General features: G+C 36.9%; 1 protein-coding gene across 12 annotated transcripts in view; it reads right to left on the reverse strand.

Annotated features, from left to right (window-relative positions):
* The window catches only part of POT1 (protection of telomeres 1), a 104,935-nt gene extending 90,440 nt beyond the window's left edge, over nt 1–14,495 (reverse strand). For 2 of the 12 annotated variants that reach the window (XM_070788093.1, XM_070788085.1), the window contains exons 1-4: nt 14,119–14,317; nt 13,181–13,458; nt 10,817–10,889; nt 7,030–7,121 (exon numbers count right to left, since the gene is read on the reverse strand). In XM_070788093.1, the coding sequence (XP_070644194.1) occupies nt 7,030–7,121; nt 10,817–10,889; nt 13,181–13,303 (288 nt within the window). In that variant the 5' untranslated portion in view covers nt 13,304–13,458; nt 14,119–14,317. Of the gene's footprint in view, nt 1–7,029; nt 7,122–8,601; nt 8,734–10,816; nt 10,890–13,180; nt 13,459–14,118; nt 14,318–14,358 lie in introns of those variants that run through there. The other 10 variants (XM_070788092.1, XM_070788090.1, XM_070788087.1 and 7 more) reach the window with 10 other exon arrangements.
* Nucleotides 14,496–16,167: the final 1,672 nt, after the last annotated feature.

Raw genomic sequence — 16,167 nt, forward strand, 5'->3', positions numbered from 1 at the left:
ACAAAAGCCCCGGTCCAGACGGCTTCACAGCTGAATTCTACCAAAAATTTAGAGAAGAGCTGACACCTATCCTGCTCAAACTCTTCCAGAAAATTGCAGAGGAAGGTAAACTTCCAAACTCATTCTATGAGGCCACCATCACCCTAATACCAAAACCTGACAAAGATCCCACAAAAAAAGAAAACTACAGGCCAATATCACTGATGAACATAGATGCAAAAATCCTTAACAAAATTCTAGCAATCAGAATCCAACAACACATTAAAAAGATCATACACCATGATCAAGTGGGCTTTATCCCAGGGATGCAAGGATTCTTCAATATCCGCAAATCAATCAATGTAATACACCACATTAACAAATTGAAAAATAAAAACCATATGATTATCTCAATAGATGCAGAGAAAGCCTTTGACAAAATTCAACATCCATTTATGATAAAAACTCTCCAGAAAGCAGGAATAGAAGGAACATACCTCAACATAATAAAAGCTATATATGACAAACCCACAGCAAACATTATCCTCAATGGTGAAAAATTGAAAGCATTTCCTCTAAAGTCAGGAACAAGACAAGGGTGCCCACTTTCACCATTACTATTCAACATAGTTTTGGAAGTTTTGGCCACAGCAATCAGAGCAGAAAAAGAAATAAAAGGAATCCAAATTGGAAAAGAAGAAGTAAAACTCTCACTATTTGCAGATGACATGATCCTCTACATAGAAAACCCTAAAGAATCCACCAGAAAATTACTAGAAATAATCAATGACTACAGTAAAGTTGCAGGATATAAAATCAACACACAGAAATCCCTTGCATTCCTATACACTAATAATGAGAAAACAGAAAGAGAAATTAAGGAAACAATTCCATTCACCATTGCAACGGAAAGAATAAAATACTTAGGAATATATCTACCTAAAGAAACTAAAGACCTATATATAGAAAACTATAAAACACTGGTGAAAGAAATCAAAGAGGACACTAATAGATGGAGAAATATACCATGTTCATGGATAGGAAGAATCAATATAGTGAAAATGAGTATACTACCCAAAGCAATTTATAGATTCAACGCAATCCCTATCAAGCTACCAACAGTATTCTTCACAGAGCTAGAACAAATAATTTCACAATTTGTATGGAAATACAAAAAACCTCGAATAGCCAAAGCGATCTTGAGAAAGAAGAATGGAACTGGAGGAATCAACCTACCTGACTTCAGGCTCTACTACAAAGCCACAGTTATCAAGACAGTATGGTACTGGCACAAAGACAGAAATATTGATCAATGGAATAAAATAGAAAGCCCAGAGATAAATCCACGCACATATGGACACCTTATCTTCGACAAAGGAGGCAAGAATATACAATGGATTAAAGACAATCTCTTTAACAAGTGGTGCTGGGAAATCTGGTCAACCACTTGTAAAAGAATGAAACTGGACCACTTTCTAACACCATACACAAAAATAAACTCAAAATGGATTAAAGATCTAAACGTAAGACCAGAAACTATAAAACTCCTAGAGGAGAACATAGGCAAAACACTCTCCGACATACATCACAGCAGGATCCTCTATGACCCACCTCCCAGAATATTGGAAATAAAAGCAAAAATAAACAAATGGGACCTAATTAACCTTAAAAGCTTCTGCACATCAAAGGAAACTATTAGCAAGGTGAAAAGACAGCCTTCAGAATGGGAGAAAATAATAGCAAATGAAGCAACGGACAAACAACTAATCTCAAAAATATACAAGCAACTCCTACAGCTCAACTCCAGAAAAATAAACGACCCAATCAAAAAATGGGCCAAAGAACTAAATAGACATTTCTCCAAAAAAGACATACAGATGGCTAACAAACACATGAAAAGATGCTCAACATCACTCATTATCAGAGAAATGCAAATCAAAACCACTATGAGGTACCATTTCACACCAGTCAGAATGGCTGCGATCCAAAAGTCTACAAATAATAAATGCTGGAGAGGGTGTGGAGAAAAGGGAACCCTTTTACACTGTTGGTGGGAATGCAAACCAGTACAGCCACTATGGAGAACAGTGTGGAGATTCCTTAAAAAACTGGAAATAGAACTGCCTTATGATCCAGCAACCCCACTGCTGGGCATACACACTGAGGAAACCAGAAGGGAAAGAGACACGTGTACCCCAATGTTCATCGCAGCACTGTTTATAATAGCCAAGACATGGAAGCAACCTAGATGTCCATCAGCAGATGAATGGATAAGAAAGCTGTGGTACATATACACAATGGAGTATTACTCAGCCATTAAAAAGAATACATTTGAATCAGTTCTAATGAGGTGGATGAAACTGGAGCCTATTATACAGAGTGAAGTAAGCCAGAAGGAAAAACATAAATACAGTATACTAACGCATATATATGGAATTTAGAAAGATGGTAACAATAACCCGGTGTACGAGACAGCAAAAGAGACACTGATGTATAGAACAGTCTTATGGACTCTGTGGGAGAGGGAGAGGGTGGGAAGATTTGGGAGAATGGCAATGAAACATGTAAAATATCATGTAGGAAACGAGTTGCCAGTCCAGGTTCGATGCATGATGCTGGATGCTGGGGGCTGGTGCACTGGGACGGCCCAGAGGGATGGTATGGGGAGGGAGGAGGGAGGAGGGTTCGGGATGGGGAGCACATGTATACCTGTGGCGGATTCATTTTGATATTTGGCAAAACTAATACAATTATGTAAAGTTTAAAAATAAAATAAAATTAGGGAAAAAAAAAAAAAAAAAAAAAAAAAAAAAACATTTCAGTAGTATAATTATATTGTGTATGTATTCATTTGTGTATACACATAAACACATACATACATATACATATATACATAATTTAAGGACGCTTTCTCTTTTATATGCTGAAATTTTAAGGGTTTAAATTATATAACTCCTGCTATTTGCCTCAAAATAATCTGTGGCAGTAAAATGAGTAGATGAAATGGATGAAATAAGAGCCTAAATACTGATTACTACTGAAGTTAGATGTTCAGAATATGGACAGTCATTATTCAATTCTTACCACTTATACCTATGTTTGAAATTTTTCATAATAAAAATTTTAAAGACTAACAGATAAAATGTTCCACTAAAAACTCTGTGCCTACTGTTTGATGCTTTTCCCAAATCCTCCAGGCAGATTCATCCTCAGTTTATTGAGGTTGCTACTCCAGTTCTATTATAGTCACCACCATTAAATGATTTCCAATAGACTAGAGAGAGTGGACACCATAAGGTCAAGCACTGTGTCTTATTCATTTTGGTTTCTTTAGAGCCTAGCACAAAGTCAAGCAAAATGTCAGCCCTTAATAAATGTTTACTGAACCTAAATGAATGTAAATGAAAAAAGAGACAGAGTACAGACAATCTCATCTGACTTTGTTGTTTTGCATTGTTTTTCCCTGTATCATTTACTTGTTAGTAACAACCATAAATCAACCATATATCTAATATTTCTGTAGCATCATTTTAGAAGTACTTTCTAATACTAAACAATTTATCTGGAGACATCTATGACTCAGTAATTTTTATAGCTATATGCTTCAATATTAGTTAATTGCCAAAACCGGTTCTGCAAATATCCAGAGGATCACTAATTAACATCAAAGATGTCATATGATTCTTATTAAAAAACAATTTTAAATCATTTTAATACACATGCAGAAAAAAAAATCTGTATTATACACCAGAGTGGTTAATTTCTGTAGATGTGCTGTCCAATACAGTAAAAACTAACCATATGTGGCTATTTAATTAAAATGATACAAAGTTCAGTTCCTCAAGCCATATTTTAAGTGCACATTGGCCAAATAAGATAAGTAGCTACCATATTGAGAACACAGATCTAGAACATTTACAGCATAGCAAACACATCTATTGGATGGTAGAACTGTTTTTGGTGTGTCTATCTTGTACCCTACGACATTTCTAAATTCATATATATTAGCCCTCTCAGCTTTTTTTTTTTGGATTTTTAAAGATTTTATATATATTGGATCAGGTCATCTGAGAAGACTTGTTCAGTTGCTCAGTCATTTCTGTGACCCCATAGACTAGAGCACGCCAGGCTTCCCTATTCTTCATTTTCTCCCTGAGTTTGCTCAAGCTCATGTTCATTGAGTCAAGGATGCCATACAACCATCTTATCCTCTATCACCCTCTTCTCTTGCCCTCAATCTTTCCCAGCATCAGGGTCTTTTCCAATTAGTTGGCTCTTCACATCAGGTAGCTGAAGTACTGAAGCTTCAGCATCAATCCTTGCAATCAATATTCAGAGTTGATTTCCTATAGGATTGATTGGTGTGATCTCCTTGCTGTTCAAAGGACTCTCAAGAGTCTTCTCCAGCACCACAGTTTTAAAGCATCAATTCTTCAGCGCTCAGCCTTCTTTATGGTCCAACTCTCACATCCATACATGACTAGTGAAAAACCATAGCTTTGATTACATGGACCTTTGTCAGCAAAGTGATGTCTCTGTTTTTTAATATGCTGTCTAGGTTTGTCATAGCTTTTACTCCAAGGAGCAAGCATCTTTTTTAATTTCATCGCTGCAGTCAGTGTCTGCAGTAATTTTCAAGCCCAAGAAAATAAACTCAGTCACTGTTTCCATTGCTTCCCCATTCTATTTGCCATGAAATGATGGGACCAGATGTCATGGTCTTCATTTTTTGAATATTTAGTTTTAATCCAGCTTTTTCACTCTCCTCTTTCACCTCCATCAAAATGTTCTTTAGTTCCTCTTCGCTTTCTGCCATTAGAGTGGTGTCATCTGCGTATCTGAGGTTACTGATATTTCTCATGGTAATCTTGATTCCAGCTTGTGCTTCATCCAGCCTGGCATTTCACATGATGTAACAGAAGTTAACTAAACAGGGTGACAATATACAGCCTTAACATACTCCTTTCCCAATTTGGAACCAGTTTGTTGTTCCACTTCTGGTTCTAACTATTGATTATTGACCTGCATAAAGATTTCTCAGGAGGCAGGTGAAGTGATCTGGTTTTCTCCTCTCTTTAAGAATTTTCCAGTTTGTTGTGATCCACACAATCAAAGGCTTTAGCACAGTCAATGAAGCAGATGTTTTTCTGGAATATCCTTGCTTTTTCTATGATCCAATGGATGTTGGCAATTTGATCTCTGGTTCCTCAGCCTTTTCTAAATCCAGCTTGAACATCGGAAAGTTCTTCGTTCATGTACTTACTGTTAAAGCGTAGCTTGAAGGATTTTGAGCATTACTTTGACAGCATGTGAAATGAGTGCAATTGTGCAGTAGTTTGAACATTGGTGGCATTGCCCCTTTTTGGGATTGGAATGAAAATTGATCTAGTCTACTGGTTTCTATTGTTTTCCTCTATTTCTTTGCATTGTTCACTTAAGAAGGCTTTCTTATTTCTCCTGGCTATTCTTTGGAACTCTGCATTCAGATAGGTATATCTTTCCTTTTCTCCTTTTCCTTTCACTTCTCTTCTTTTCTCAGCTATTTGTAAGGTCTGCTCAGACAATCATTTTGCCTTTTTTGCATTTCTTTTTCTCAGAAATGGTTTTGGTCACCACCTCCTGTACAATGTTACAAACTTCTGTCCATATTTCTTCAGGCACTCTATCAGGTCTAATCCCTTGAATCTATTTGTCACTTTCACTGTTTAATCATAAGGGATTTGATTTAGGTCATACCTGAATGGCCTACTTTCTTCAATTTAAGTCTGAATTTTGCAATAAGGAGTTCATGATCTGAGCCACAGTTAGCTCCCGGTCTTGCTTTCGCTGACTGTACAGAGCTTCTCCATCTTCAGCTGCAAAGAATATATTCAATCTGATTTCGGTATTAACCATCTGGTGATGTCCACGTGTAGAGTCGTCTCTCGTGTATTGGAAGAGGGTGTTTGCTATGACCAGTGCATTGTCTTGGCCAAACTCTTGTTAGCCTTTGCCCCGCTTCATTTTGTACTCCAAAGCCAAACTCGCCTGTTATTCCAGGTATGTCTTGACTTCCTACTCTGAGAAGAGAGATAATTTCACTTCTTCTTTTACAAATTAGATGTCTTTTCTTTTCTTCTTATTTGATTACTCTGGCTAGAAGTTCTAGTATAAGGCTGAATAGCAGTGGTGAAAGCAAGCATCCTTTTCACGTTCCTGCCTTATGAGGAAAGCTTTCAGTCTTTCACTATTGAGTATACTAGCTATAGGTTTTTCATAATTGACTTTTATTATGTTACGATGTTCCCTTCGATTTTTCTGAGTGTTCTGACTACAAAAGTATGTAGAATTTTTCAAATACCTTTCCTGCATCAATTAAGATAATTATTTGTGTTTTTTACCCCTTTGTTCTATTATTAATGTGATGTATTTTGTTGGTGTTCAGTAGCTAAATTTGTCCAATTCTGAGACCCCATGGACTACAGCACTCAGGCTTCTCTGTCCTCCACTATGTCCTGGGGTTTGCCCAAATTCATATCCATCTAGTCAGTGATGCTATTACAATGTAATATAATGTAGTATAATGATTTTCTTACGTTGAACCAAACATAATTTCTGGGATAAATCCCTTTGGTCATGGTGTTTACTCTCCTTTTAATATGCTGCTGGGTTTGGTTTGGTATCATCTTGTTGGGATTTTAGCAGGCATTTATTTTATAATAATTATAGAAAATATTATAGACATACTCATATAGACTTTAGCTCATATTATTTTTTAGTTAGTAAGGACTATTTTTAAGTAAGAAAAAATGTACCTATCTTTAAGACAGTCTATTGAATACTGAAAATTAAACTTAAGTGAGAGGAAAAATTGTCCCTTTTTCTGTCAATGATAAGTTACACTAATCTCTTTGGAGTGTTCAATTTTAAGGATGTTGCTTTTTAAAAAAGTATACTTTTTCATACATCTGCAAATCTATAATGAATTTCTAAAAAATGGCTTGTAGGATACATATAGCATGATCAATAATTCTATTTCTAAAGAGATAAAGTAATATAAAAATATTTTACCCCTTCATAGAAAACTTTAGCACAGTCCTTGGCTAAGCTTCCAAAAAATAATATATTGATCTTGCTGATCTCTGAATTCGAATTATCTTGTTCTATAGAGAAACACACACAGAAAAACACTTCAGATACAGAACTTTTATAGACACAAAAAAATTGCTGACAACTAAATTCTAAAACCTATAGTTACTTCAAAATAAAATCATGAAGAAGAGTAATTAAAATGCTTATAATTCACTTTTAGTTTACTCTATCACCTTAAGAACTGCCAAAATAATGTACAGAATGCTACTGGGCATTAAAACCAAAATTATACCAGTTTCAACTATAATATGCTTTACAAATTTCTGTAAATACCACATTAACATCACATAATGATCACTTTCAATTTACTTTCCCATGGTTACCATCAAAAGAACTGAAGAAGATACTGAATAAGAACTAAATAAAAATAATTCAATTTTTATACTGTATAACATCACTCTCCAAATACTTTTATTTTTACTGAACTTCTGGTAATATATAATTATTAGAACTTTAAGTTTTAACCTAAACAAGTGAGTTCTCTGTAGCACCCATACATTGAAGAGTAAAAGAGCAGTGTGTGTGTAAAAACTGAGCTTTTTGTGATTTTGACAATAAGAATTATTTGGAAAAGAAGAAACAGATATGCTACGAAGAATCTCATTTGGAAATTCTTGGCTTTGGGGAAGACTCTCCATAATCTTTGTTCTCCAGAGGTCACCTCCTAGAATCACTGAAGCAAGGCCAAATGCTAAGATTCAATTACTGTAACATCTGAGAGAGGTCTCATTAATATCAGCTTTCAAACATTCAATTACTCCAACTGCTCTCATCTCAGACTTTCATGTATCTATGAAGTACATGAAACATCTTTCCAAAACTTGCAGTGTAACTTGTTAACTCTTGAATCTGCTATTTTATCACCAGCAATGAAAAAACTATCACACATCTGCCTATAACCTCCTTTCACTTACTTCTGTCATCCAATTCCTCAAAATAAGTAGATACATAAATTGAAACACTAATGTTCTCAAAAATAAAAATACAATGGCTTCTAATCAAGATATAACTTACTTCTTTAGTATAGTAAATGCCCTGTCAGATGTCTATTTCTGGCCATGACAAAGTAATGGGAACTGGATTTATTCTGTCCTTAAAGAAACGAGAAAACTAACAAAAACAACAACTATATATATAAACAACAGTTTGCAGACGCTGGACAACAGGAAGTGCAGGAAACTATTCTCTTTGGGAAGGAAAGCAAAGCCAGAGCCCTAGTTTATTTCCTGGAGATTCCAGGCAATAGAAAATGGAGGTAAAATCTAAAGAAAGCCCAGCAGCCTCACTGAATTCAGATTTGAGGACAGCAAAGTGGATAGAATTTGTGTGACATGTTGCTGAAAGGAAGACAGCAGCATAGACAAGTGCTCTGGAGATGAGTGCCTTTGGGTCTTTGGCTGAGTACTGATCTCCAAAAGCACAGGAGGAAAGAATCCCAGAAAGGAATTAGAACCACTTGAAAGAAAGAGGCAGAATAATTCTGAGACTCACACAGTGCTGTGAACTGCTCTGGCTCCAGAGTGGAATCCTCATACACAAAGCACGTGGTAAACTTGTCAGAAGGGCACTTCCTTGGTTATCAGGGCAAATTAGTCCCGACATAAACGCTGCTCTAGACCCATCCTAACAAAGTTAATCAAATTGATTCCAAGAGAATTTACAGTATTCCAAAATGAAGACAAATAATATTTAAAGAATTACAAATAAATCCAATATTTGATAATATAAAATTCTCAATGTCCAGCATTCAGTTAAAAAAAGTACCAACAATGTAGAAAGGAAAAATACATAAGAACTGGGGTAGGGAGGGAACAGGGTGGAGAGCTGGGGGGGATCAATAGAAAATAACTCAGAAATAACAGTGATAAAAGCATTGACATAGAAGATTTTGAAACAGTTATTAAAACTGCATGTTCAAAAAAGTAGAAGACAATAGGTGAGGAGAACTGAGAGACATGAAAAAAACTAAACAGGAACTTAAAGAGTTGAAAAATACAATATTAGAAGCTAACAATACAATGACTGAAGTTAACAGCAGGTTAACAGAAAAGAAACGTTAGTGAAAATAGGAAAACAGAAAAATCAAAATCAATTAAAACAAAAGCTGATTTTAAAAATCAATAAATCTCCAGCCAAAGTGATCAGGAAAAAAGTAAGAGAGAGAGACAGAAGTCATGAATTATCAAATCAATGAAATACAACATCATTATAGATCCTACCAACAATAAAAGCATATAAAAAGTATTTCATGAATGACTTTACACTAACATACTGACAACCAAGATGACCTGGATAAATTCCTTTAGAAACACAATCTACCAATGCTTGCTCAAGAAAGAAAGAGATAATTTCAATAGCCCTATGTCAATTAAAGGGACTGAACTTAGAATTAAATCTTTCAAATGAAAAAATCTCCATATACAAGTGGTTTCACCAGTGAATTCTATAAACATTTAAGGAAGAAACAAACAATTCCAGGTAAAGTCTTCCAGAAAATAGGAAAGGAGGGACCATGAACAACTCTTCACTAAGGATAGCATTACCCCAACATCAAAACCAATCAAAATCACTACAGGAAAAGACAGACTCCTACCATATTTTTCATAAATTTAAATGCAAAAATTCTTAACAAAACATTAGCAAATCAAACCTAGGAATATATAAAAGGATAATACATCAGGCACGCCACCACACCCTGCTCTATTTTTCTTCAAACCAAATTTCTGTAAATTATTACCTTGTACAATTATTTGCTGAATTTATTTATTCCCCTACAATGTAAACTCCATGAATGCAAGAACTTTGTTTTGGTCATTGTTATATTGCTAGCTACATTGCTGTACCTAGAACAGTGTCCGTTATGTATATGGTTTCCAATAGTTTTGGAAATATACTTCAAAGTTTATTTCCCATTCCCTGCTGTAGGCCATTCTTCATTCATTCAACTAATTTCAGACTTCAGAATAGATTTACTTTGGTCTCCAAGTATTCTAAACTCTTACCAAGATTATTTAAGGGTTACTAGGGAGAAGAATTAGCTCACGTAACATCTAGGAAAGAAATAACATGCTGAAAATAGCATTATCTTACAATTTGCTGTTTGGGTCACATTAATGAAACTAGAAAATAAGGAGATGAGTTAGCCATTGTAATATCTGGGTAGGACATTAAAGGAATCTGAAGCAAAACAGAAGCAATGGGGGAGTGGGGAGTGGACAGACTTTGAAGAAAAAGATTAAGAGAGGAAAATAATAACTTTTCAATCCATATATTTGATGCTAGAGTAAAAGAATAAATTTTCACTCCATAGATGTTCATACTAAAAATGATTTTTGTGGGTATATGTGTGCTGTTAATGCTGCTAAGTCACTTCAGTCGTGTCTGACTCTGTGCGACCCCACAGACGGCAGCCCACCAGGCTCCCCCGTCCCTGAGATTCTCCAGGCAAGAACACTGGAGTGGGTTGCCATTTCCTTCTCCAATGCATGAAAGTGAAAAGTGAAAATGAAGTCGCTCAGTCATGTCCAACTCTTAGCGACCCCATGGACTGCAGCCTACCAGGCTCCTCCATCCATAGGATTTTCCAGGCAAGAGTACTAGAGTGGGGTGCCATTGCCTTCTCCAGGGTACATGTGTATGTATACATAATGTTACCCATTTCTAGATTATAAGCAAAAAGTTAAGCAGAAATGGTCTTGTCATTTACCTTGAAGTCCAATCTTTAAAACAGCTCTTCTATTTTCACCACAAATTAAAGAAGAGATAAGTGAGAGTTTTCCCTGAAGTGAAAGAAAAGTAGTTACATGTAAATCCAAGAGACTGTAATAACATAATTAAAATTAGAATAAGTTTTTAAGGCTACTTTATTCATCATTACAAAATACTGGAAAGAATCCAAGTACTGCTACACTGGGGAATGTTATAAACAGACTATGGTGGAATTCCAGCAATCAATAAAATGTAATACTATTGATAAATGTAACAACTTGAAGAACTGCAAGGAGTGAAAAGAAGCCACAATCAAAAGGCTACATACTGATACGTGTAACATATAATATTGATACTTTAAAAGAAAGAAGCTACATACAGTTCAGTTCAGTTGCTCAGTCATGTCCGACTGAGGACTCTACTCAGTCGTGTGTGACTCTACACACTGTAAGATTCAATTTACATGGCATTCTTGAAAGGCAAAAAATACTATATAACCTGAGAAAACTGGTCAAAAGTGGTCGCCATGGATTGAAATTAAGGTAGCAGCTGACTATAAAATTTGGGGGGAGTGAAAGCCTGTTCTACAGCTTGATTATGGTTGCAGTTACACATTTTTATACATCTGTCAAAACTCACAGACCTATATATACTAAAAACCAGTGAATTTCATAGCAAAATGCATTTAATAAAATTCAAGAAATGTTGAGATACCTGCAGACATGTGCAGGTTAGAAAAAGGAATGTAAGAATTCAAACTGACGTTTCATTTATATCTAAAAGGGTTTATCTTAATAACACCAATAAAAATGCTAGAATTTTAAAAATATTTCACTTAAATTCTTCTATATCAAACACCCAAAATAAGAATGATGAAGTTAGGTACAGCACAGTAATAATATTAATGATCCATCAGAAAGAAAATTAATCAAATCATTTTATTAATAAACACAAGTATGCAAGAAGATGGGGAAACACTGGAAACAGTGGCAGATTTAATTTTCGGGGGCTCCAAAATCACTGTAGATGGTGATTGCAGCCATGAAATTAAAAGATGCTTACTCCTTGGAAGAAAAGTTATGACCAACCTAGATAGCATATTCAAAAGCAGAGACATTATTTTGCCAACAAAGGTCTGTAATCAAGGCTATAGTTTTCCCAGTGGTCATGTATGGATGTGAGAGTTGGACTGTGAAGAAAGCTGAACGCCAAAGAACTGATGCTTTTGAACTGTGGTGTTGGAGAAGACTCTTGAGAGTCCCTTGGACAGCAAGGAGATCCAACCAGCCCATTCTAAAGGAATCAGTCCTGGGTGTTCTTTGGAAGGAATGATGCTAAAGCTGAAACTCCAATACTTTGGCCACCTCATGTGAAGAATTGACTCATTGGAAAAGACTCTGATGCTGGGAGGGATTGGGGGCAGGACGACAGAGGATGAGATGGCTGGATGGCATCACTGACTCGATGGACATGAGTTTGGGTGAACTCCGGGAGTTGGTGATGGACAGGGAGGCTTGGCTTCATGGGGTTGCAAAGAGTAGGACACAACTGAGCGACTGAACTGAACTGATGCAAGAAGCATCATCCTAATCAACCAAATGTGAAGTGAGTTTGCAAATAATAAAAAACATTTGAAAAACAAAAAAACAAACAAAAAAACCCACAACATTTGATTAGGAATTTAAATACAATGAAGTAGAGAAGACCAGCTGTAATACATAGAACTTTATTTCATATGACAGAAAATATCAGGAAAATGGAAAACAAAAAAAAATGAAAGATAACAAATGTCTACATGAAGAATATTGATTACAGGGTAAAACTGAAAAGTGACATCATTTCTCTTTTACTATATGACACCTTTTGTCAGTAAGCCCTTTACCTGCTTCCCATCATTCTTAACTTTGACCCAAAATTAAATACACAACAACTAAAATTTAAAAATTCACTGAATATGCATAAAAAATATTGGCTATAACCCCCCAAAAAGTTCAGCAACTTAAAAGACAAAATCAATAGAAATTCCACAATCTGAAATCCTCAGCAAAAACACAAAACAAAACAGTACTGAAGAAAGACAAACAGTACCTGACAGACCAGAAGGACAATATCAAAGAACCCAACATGCAACCATACATGTAAGTGACATCCAGAAAAAGAAGAGTAATAATACGCAAGAAAAAAAAAATCCAAGAAACATTACTCAATAATTTCCCTAATTTGAGAAAAACTATTGACCTCTGCATCCAAGAAGTTCAGTTGCTCACATCAGGATAAGTTCAAATAAAAACCACTCCAAGGCACTTGACAATCCAACTTCAGAAAACAAACAGTAACTATTCTGAGTTGTGTCAGTTCTTACCTGGATATATTTCTTGTCATAATCACTACCAGGCTGTAGGGATCTGATATCCACTTTGTGTAATTTATTTAGCAGATCAACTTCAGGCACTCCATTGACTTCTTTTATTAATTCAAGTGGCATATCAGATCTGCTTCATAGTGTGATGGAAAGCAAATTCAGTTAGGGAAGTTGATAACTTACTGCTGAAAACACAAAAACCAGTATTTTATCCAAAATGTAGTAAATAATTTGCTTTAAGCGTCTTTGATTTGCTTTTCCTTTTTAGTTAGTCATCACTGTTGGGGGAGAAGAAGGATGGGTGAATTATTCTGTAATTTTATTAGATGATCAATACACACATCCTCCTAAAGCATTCAAACTTAACCATTTTCTATTAGTCTTGTATTTTAAGAACTACTTGTATAATTCAGCTTTAGGATCTGTGAAAAGGGCACTAACAACCGCCTTTACCACTGTGCTTTAAAATGTACAAACTATTGAGGAAGCGAAAGGAGGCTGAAAAGTTTCGCGCTTGTTTTTAAATCCCTTTGGCAGTTGTAACATCGTGTAAGTAAACTGTGCCCCAAAAGTTTATGACTCCAAAATATATGTTGCCTCCTCCCTCCAGCCCCTATGCAGTCGAAAGAAACCACTGAACTGCTGTTAACTTGCGCATTTTCAGATTCTTTTTTTTCCCCAAACTTATTGCCTGGGACACGCACTAGTATCGATATTTAGTTTTAGTGTGTGCGCACCAAGCTTCTTCAAGCCAGATGACCGTCTGAGGGCAGAGACATGGATTAACTGAAGTCAGCTGCTCACAAAACGCTAAAATACTCGACACAAGTAAGCTCACGAGAAAGACAAATATGAAGATTTTCCCTGCAATAACTCCTCCAAATGTTGATCTAAACTAAACCAGGCTCTTCATAATACCGGTTCAGGTCCCGACTCACCTCGTAACCACGTCAAGATCTCCAAACTTACTTGGAAATTGACTGACCCGCTCTCTTAAAAGAAAAACTAGGAAGCGTTCGGGCGGGCGCGCTCGTGACGTCACACGCACGGCAGCAACCCAGTCCCACGCATGCGTACACGACCGCTAGGGCATACGAGCGGCTGGTTCTCGGGCCTTTGGAGGACGAACTGTGAGATGGTGTCTAGGCCTAAAATGCGCTGAAAGTTTACCGGAATACCTAGAGAGGATCCAGCGCGTGGCAGGGAGGGTGGCGGCTGTACTACTCCCGCGCCCCGAATTCCCGCGGATCCACTTCGGGCGGCTCCCGCCAATTTCGAGCAGTCTCTCCAGCGGGTGGCAGAGGGAGGAGAGGCGGTGCTACGCATTTCCTAAATCCAATAACCAATGAAGAGCCTTTCGCAGACCTAGGCGGGTTTGGTAGATTTGGAAGCTCCTGGGGACAGGGCCCTTATTTTAGTTCCCAGTTGTCTTCCCCTAAAGGCAAGAGCTCTAACGCAGTTTTTACAGTGAAATAAATCTAGCAAGAAGGAATGCTACTTTTCAGATTTGATCAACCACTTCAATGATTTATAGGACTATGATTTTATGCTATAATTAATGAGCTGTTTAGTTGCTAAGTCTTGTCAGACTCTTTTGCGACCCCATGTGTAGCTGGCCAGGCTCCTCTGTCTGTCGGATTTCCCAGGAAAGAATATTAGAGTGGGTTGCCCGTTTCCTTTGCCAGGGAAATCTTCCCCTCCCGGAGATCAAACCTGCCTCCCCTGCATTGGCATTTGAGTTCTTTACCACTGAGCCACCGTAATTAATGAGATGCTGTTAAATGTGAATCTTCTGCTTATTTTTGATTTTGCCCTCCAATCATTGAAGTGAAACCACCCAGTGCAAAACTAGAATGAAATAAATATTCACATAAATATTTCCAATGCTGTTTGGACTGAAACATCTGCTGTACATATATATTTGCAGGAAGAAATAGCTAACATATTTGAAGAAAAAAAATTTTTTTTTCAGCAGAAAGCACATGTGTTAGTCCATCTTCCCTTTCTCTCCCATCCCTGTATTCATATTGTGTATTCATATTGTGATAACAATTTGAGCTCTGCAGCTGGTTATTTGAGGAAAACTATCCAAGGGGTCAATTACACATCTTTTCTCAACCTATTTTCAACTTTTCCTTCTTATTCTCTGTGTTGATCTGAAACAAGTACGACTACCAGATAATTCTCCAACAAGGATGTGTTTATTTGGGATTAGTAGAACGTGGCAACTCAAGGTTTGAAACCACGGGGAAACATGCAAGAAAAGGACTGGAAAGGGAAGAAGAAAGCTGGTATAGACGGGGAAAGAGAGGTGGGAGAGTTTTAATAAGCAAAGAATTCATGGCTTTTCATTGAGTCTTCTTTTAACCTTATTTTATATTGGAGTATAGTCAATTAATAAACCATGTTGTGATTAGTTTCAGGTGAACAGTGAAGGGACTCAGCCATACGTATATACCTATCTGTTCACCCCCAAACTCCTTTCCTATCCAGGCTTCACATAACATTGAGCAGAGTTCCATGTGCTATACAACACGTCCTTGTTGGTTATCTGTTTGAAATATAGCAGTGTGTCCAGTTCAGTTCAGTTCAGTCACTCAGTCATGTCCGACTCTTTGCGACCCCATGAATCACAGCACTCCAGGCCTCCCTGTCCATCACCAACTCCGGGAGTTCACTCAAACACACGTCCATTGAGTCAGTGATGCCATCCAGCCATCTCATCCTCTGTCGTCCCCTTCTCCTCCTGCCCCCAATCCCTCCCAGCATCAGAGTCTTTTCCAATGAGTCAACTCTTCGCATAAGGTGGCCAAAGTACTGGAGTTTCAGCTTTAGCATCATTCCTTCCAAAGAACACCCAGGACTGATCTTTAGAATGGACTGGTTGGATCTCCTTGCAGTCCAAAGGACTCTCAAGAGTCTTCTCCAACACCACAGATCAAAAGCATCAATTCTTGGGCACTTAGCCTTCTTCACAGTCCAACTCT

The sequence above is a fragment of the Bos indicus genome, chromosome 4, assembly GCF_029378745.1.
Source record: "Bos indicus isolate NIAB-ARS_2022 breed Sahiwal x Tharparkar chromosome 4, NIAB-ARS_B.indTharparkar_mat_pri_1.0, whole genome shotgun sequence".
In the NCBI taxonomy this organism is placed as follows: Eukaryota; Metazoa; Chordata; class Mammalia; order Artiodactyla; family Bovidae; genus Bos; species Bos indicus.